General features: G+C 45.8%; 1 protein-coding gene across 1 annotated transcript in view; it reads left to right on the forward strand.

Moving 5' to 3' along the window:
• The window catches only part of LOXL1 (lysyl oxidase like 1), a 262514-nt gene extending 259589 nt beyond the window's left edge, over nt 1–2925 (forward strand). Inside the window, exon 7 of the mRNA XM_078685062.1 lies at nt 1523–2925. Within this exon, the coding sequence (XP_078541188.1) occupies nt 1523–1529 (7 nt within the window). The 3' untranslated portion in view covers nt 1530–2925. The remainder of the gene's footprint in view (nt 1–1522) is intronic.
• Nucleotides 2926–6000: the final 3075 nt, after the last annotated feature.

Genomic DNA, 6000 nt, shown 5'->3' on the forward strand with positions numbered 1-6000 from the left:
AGGTAAACTAAATCCAACATGGGCAAAAGAACGTAAGACACTGTGCTCTATGGAACAGCACTCTGTAACAAGCAAAACACCCCAGAACATCCCCACTTAGTTTGATGGTCTGCTGCAGGGCATAGGACCCTAGGGTAACCGGTTTCAGGACACAATACCCTGTTCAGCCACGTGTATGACCCTAGGATACTGTGCTTCCAGGCATGGGGTCCTATTATTCTTTGGCAGGTGCTATAAAACCTTAGAGTACCCTGCTTCCGAACCCAATACACCGGGGTGCTCTTCATCAATGAGTAAGACCCTAGGATATGATGAATCCGGGCATGAAGCCTTGGGGTGTTTGAACTAGGCCATAATACCCGCTTTAGGCACCAGTCCCTAGGATGTTCAGCCAAAGGCGGGGTACTCTACTCTAAAACATGACCAGAGGAACTTGTGAAGTAAAACAGAAGAACATATTGTGCTCTAGGGCACTACGAGAATGTTGGTCACTGATATATGACTTTAGAATAAGTAGCATCTGGGTCCAAGATACTAGTACACTCTCAGCAAGGGTATAATAATCTGCTCCAGATCGTCACACATAGGATACTTTGCTCAAGGGCACAGCACTCAAGGACATTTGGGCTCACGCAGTGGCATTCAAGGTCTCTTTGCACCAGAGTTTGTGAACATTGTAAAACAATTCCTGTGCATGGGACCCTACGAACATTCTATTCCAGAGCGTTAGACTAAATGTACACTATCATAAACAGTGAACACCAGGAACAAGATGCATAGGCACACTAAATCAGTGATCAAGTTTGAATTTAGCTTTTTGCAGAGACCTAGAATGCTCTACCATAGAGCACTAGGTCACAGGAGAACGTGTTTCTTTATACAGAAGGCGGGGTGCTTAATGCCTCAGGACACACTGTTTCAGGGTACAGAACCCTGTGCTGCAGAGGCCTGGGGAAATGCACCCTAGGATACAAGACCAAATGACACCCTGTTACTGAGCAAAGACCCCTAGGACTATACTTTCATGCAGAAACCTTGCAAACTCTAATCTGGGGCAAAAGACTCTCTGATGCCTTGATTTTAGCACAGAACCCAAGAAAACTGCCTTTTGGAAGATCGTATTCAAGCTGCCATGGGTCTGATTACACTCTGCACTTAGTCACTTGTCTTTGAACCCACTTTGACTGTTGATCTTTCATGCAGAGCGCCAGCCAGAGTCTACATTCACATTTCTAGGCCTCATCCCAAGTCTGTGCTATGCTTGGCTTAGGGTAACTCTCTGGCACTTGTAAACGTGGCACTCGCCCCCTCCTCTAAGCTCTCTGGACTATGTAAGCCAAAGATAAACATTCATTATCTCCCTAATTTCCCTTTCCTAACCAACTGATTATGAGTGTGTGTATTTTGCAGAAGTGCATTGTAAGCCTGGTGTGCCTGACCTGACAGGCAGTAGTCAAACTAGAAGTGTAAAGTACACAACCAGACATGATCCTCGTTCACTTTATACCTTTTTCTCTTGCAGGTCTTGATCTCAGTGAGTGCAAGAAAAAGCGGAGCTGTATTCACAAGACCACTGCACGCTGCCCAACCTTCTGTGGACTAAGGACACTCCATACTGCCTATCTCCTACGGGTCCGAGGACCACTCTCTAATGCCTATGTCTCTGCAAACTGAGATCCACTCCATCCTGCCCATCTTGCTGTAGCCTGAATACCACTCCATCCTGCCCGTCTCGCTGTGGCCTTGAAAAACACTCCATTCTGCCCGTCTCGCTGTGGAGCCGCTCCATCCTGCTCATCTCTCTGGGAGCCCACTGCACGATGCACAACCTTCTGTGGGCCAAGGACACTCCATACTGCCTATCTCATACAGGCCTGAGGACCACTCTCTAATGCCTTTCTCTCTGCGAACTGAGACCCACTCCATCCTGCCCCTCTCGCTGTGGCCTGAAGACCCTCCATCCTGCCCATCTCACTGTGACATAAGGACTGCTCCATCATGCTCATCTCTCTGGGATCTGAGGACCACTCCATCCTGCCCCATTTTCTGGAGCCTGAGGGCTACTCCTTCCTGCCTATCTCGCTGGGGCTGAGAACTACTCCAACTTCCCCATCTTCCTGTGGTCTGTGAACCACCCCACTCTGCCCATCTGGCTGCAAACCGAGGACCACTGCATCTTATTCATTTCTCTGCGGCCTGAAGACCACCTCAATCTCCTCATCTCTCTGTGGCTTGAGGACCACTCGTTCCTACCATCTCTCTGCAGCTTGAGACTACCCCATCCTGTCCACTTCTTTGCAGGCTGAAGACCACCCCACTCTGCCCATCTGGCTGCACACTGAGGACCACTGCATCTTATCTATTTCTCTGTGGCCTGAAGACCACCTCAATCTCCTCATCTCTCTGCGGCTTGAGGACTTCTCCATCCTGCCAACTCTCTGCAGCCTGAGACTATCCCATCCTGTCCACTTCTCTGCAGCCTGAAGACCACAGCACTCTACTCATCTCTCTTCTGCCAAAGGCCATTCCTGCCTATCTCTGGAGCGGAGGACTATCCATCCTGCCGTTTTCTCTGCGTCCTGAAGACCACCACATTCTGCCTGGGCTGAGGACTGCTCACTCCTCCTTAGCTCTCTGGTGCCTGAGGATCACTGCATCCCGGCTATCTCTCTGGTGACTGAAGTGCACAAGTCTGCAGGTTTTGAAGATGGGGCTTCTCTGACCTCCCTTCCCCTGAGAACTTCTGCAGAGGGGACCAGACTACTTCAATCTAGGATACTGTTGAAAGTAATATAGGGTCTATTCAACTTGAAATGTTTGTGTTAATATTTGTGTATGTAACTTTTCGCTAACATTTTTCATGTCGATTTCTGTTGTATTGATCATTTTGTTTAAATAAAATAATTGGATCTATACATCTAAAAAGCACAAATGTCCTAATTCAAAACTACAGAGACTCTATGCCTTGCAGACAAACGCGGGTGTGAATAGAAAACTATTCACAGAGCATGAAGCAAACAATTGAAGCAATTCAACTAAAACATGCCCCTTGCACATTTCAAAGGTAGGGTTAGCCGGACACATTCATGGAAACTCAGTCCTAAAATCAAATGCAACATGAAAGCAACAGTGCTTAATAGTATATCCCAAAGCACTTTAAGAACGCATACAGGTAATATGTAAGGTAAAGTGCTGGGAAAGCATGTAGACGGGCTCAAAACCACCCAGGCGGTGTCCAAAGGCACTGTACAGACATGAGTGCATCACGGTTCCTACAAACTGTCCCACTCCACACGTTATGGGCACCAAGAGAGGTGCAACACCTTTCATACAAAGTGCTCAGAAACACTTTACAGGCAGCAAGGCAGGCACATCACTTTAAAAGAACCGAGAGCGGTTCATCAATCACCTTTAATAAAATCTGCGCTCCAAAGCACCTCGCAAGCCCCAACATAGGTACCTCACACTTCATACCAACTTCTCCTAAGCACTTTACAGGCACCGACATAGTCGCATCGTACCAGTGGCGTCTCACGCACTTAAGCTCTGATGCGTGTGTACCACCTATCATACAAAGAACTTATAAACTGCCAGGGACCACACCTTTCAGACAAAATGTATTCTAAAGCACTACTAAACCACAGAGACAAATGATTCACCTTTTATGTTAAATGTATTGAAAAGAACTTTAGAAGAACGTAGATAGAAGTGTTAACTTTTACACAAAATCTTTCTTACAAAAGAAATACATCAGGCACATAAACAGCAAAGTGGTAATATCTGGCATAACAAACATTGACAATGCCAAACGGTTTGGCTTGCCCATGGTGAGAGAGCGACTCATTTCACAACTCAAGTCTACAGTAATTTTTGTTTGTTTCTTTTTCTTAAAGTATGCTTCACTTTTGATTGACCTTGTAGGTCTAATGCAACTGAGTGTTTTATCCTTTCGAGGTCAATGCACTGAGCACAAATACATTCAATAATGATACCACACATTAAGTACAGCGCTTAGAAAGGACAGCAATGGAAAGTGCTATATAAAACACATGTTTAATATTATTGTGTGTTGCAGCCTTTCTTATGGTAACTTGAATGTGTAAACGTTTACTAAACTGTCACTCAGGACCAATTAAGAAGTGAATACGAGAACTTTAAATGCCCATAGTAAATGTCCCTGTATGTAGTAGTTTGTTTTCTAAAATGTAATTGTTTATCCGAACTTATATAGCGCTGTGATATTTTGACAACGCACTCTTATTTAACCACTGCTCTTGCCATCAGATAACTCAGCAGCGCGCATTTGATAGAACTCTTAATGAAGGGGTGAAGGCATCTCCGGGCATTAAAACTTGTGCCTGCAAGATTTCACACAGCTATCTGCGGGAAACATCCTTTACGACGCAACTTTTACCACGCAGTGCCTTTACAACGCAGGTTTTTCAACGCAAGTCATTACAACGAATTGCTCTGGGGGGCGCTCTAGGATAGGTAATAGTTTAATTTACTATCCAACACCTTCCCTACTATTCACGGGGACTGGAGTTGGAATAGTAAATAAAACTATTCACTATCCAATACCCCCCAACGCAAGTCGTTGTAACGACTTGCGTTGAAAAACCTGCGTTGTAAAAGCATGCGTGGTAAAAGCATGCGTTGTAACAACGTACATCCCTATCTGCAAGTAGGCAGAGGGGTCTCTAGAACATGGATGTCATTTAGGGGTCTCAGCTGTGACCCCTGGCTTGCCCTTTGCTACCCCTAGCACTGCCTTGCAACCCCTGGCCTCTGAGGTGGCAATTTAGTGGCAGGAACAATGGGGCAGCTGGGGCTCAACTCTATTTTCTGTCAATGTTTTATTACACTAATAGTGAATAAATAAAATATATTATTCACTAATAATGCAATAAAAATGGTGTACAGTAAGCTGGAATATACCCTTCCATGGCAGCTGAGGTAATTAAAAAATGCTTTTAAAGGTATGTTGTGTGCGTGCTTGTGGGTGAGAGTGTGTTTATGTGGGAGAGAGTGTATATGTGTGAATTTGTGTGTGTGTGTGTGTGAGTGAAAGTGGAGGTCAAAGGGCGTGTGATGTCACCTCCACTACCCCTGACATTTCTGTGAATTGACGTCCAAATAGTGGAGTAATTTAACTGTTGCAAATACGACAGAGCATCGGCACATCTTCTGATGGCAGATTCTCTTATTAGAGGAACAAAAAACATCTTAAAATAAACAATACAATACTTGCAGACGAGGGTAAAAAGGAGTATGCTCTGAGGCGAGTGTTCATCACATGGAGAGATTAAGACTGTAGTAGTGTCATATTGGCCCAAGGGGAAGCTCAGGAGCTATCTCAAATGGCCAAGCCTGAATCCGGTTAAGAGGACTCTATCCCAGGTACCCATGGCAAATATGGCTCCATTTTAAGGGTAGTTTGAAGATTCACAAACTCCCTCACAGAGAACTTTGAGGTCTCACCTTCCTCTCTAGGCCGATGTTTCCTAGTTTTAAGCACATTCTTGACCCAGGCTCGATCAGACGTAGACATGGCAGAGAGATTGTAGAAAAGTTCAGATCTCCTCAGAGGGCGATGGAGGCGGCCCCTTCCGTCCGCGCTCCGGTTCCCAAGCGAGCGGCTCTACGCAACGGCCCCCTGAGAGAGGCCGGCTATCCCAGGGCAACCGAGGCTCCACGGCACTGCGGTATCGTTACGGTTTAGGGGGGATTCTGACTTAGAGGCGTTCAGTCATAATCCCACAGATTGTAGCTTCGCCCCATTGGCTCCTCAGCCAAGCACATACACCAAATGTCTGAACCTGCGGTTCCTCTCGTACTGAGCAGGATTACTATTGCAACATCACATCATCAGTATGGTAAAACTAACCTGTCTTGCAACCATAGTATTTCCAAACCTCTATCAAAAGCAAGACAGTCAAGGATCACTTCCTTGTTGAAACATGCATGCAGATTTGCGGAGGCTGCACACCACAGTGCCAG

The sequence above is a fragment of the Lissotriton helveticus genome, chromosome 3_2 (assembly GCF_964261635.1).
Source record: "Lissotriton helveticus chromosome 3_2, aLisHel1.1, whole genome shotgun sequence".
NCBI classification, from domain to species: Eukaryota; Metazoa; Chordata; class Amphibia; order Caudata; family Salamandridae; genus Lissotriton; species Lissotriton helveticus.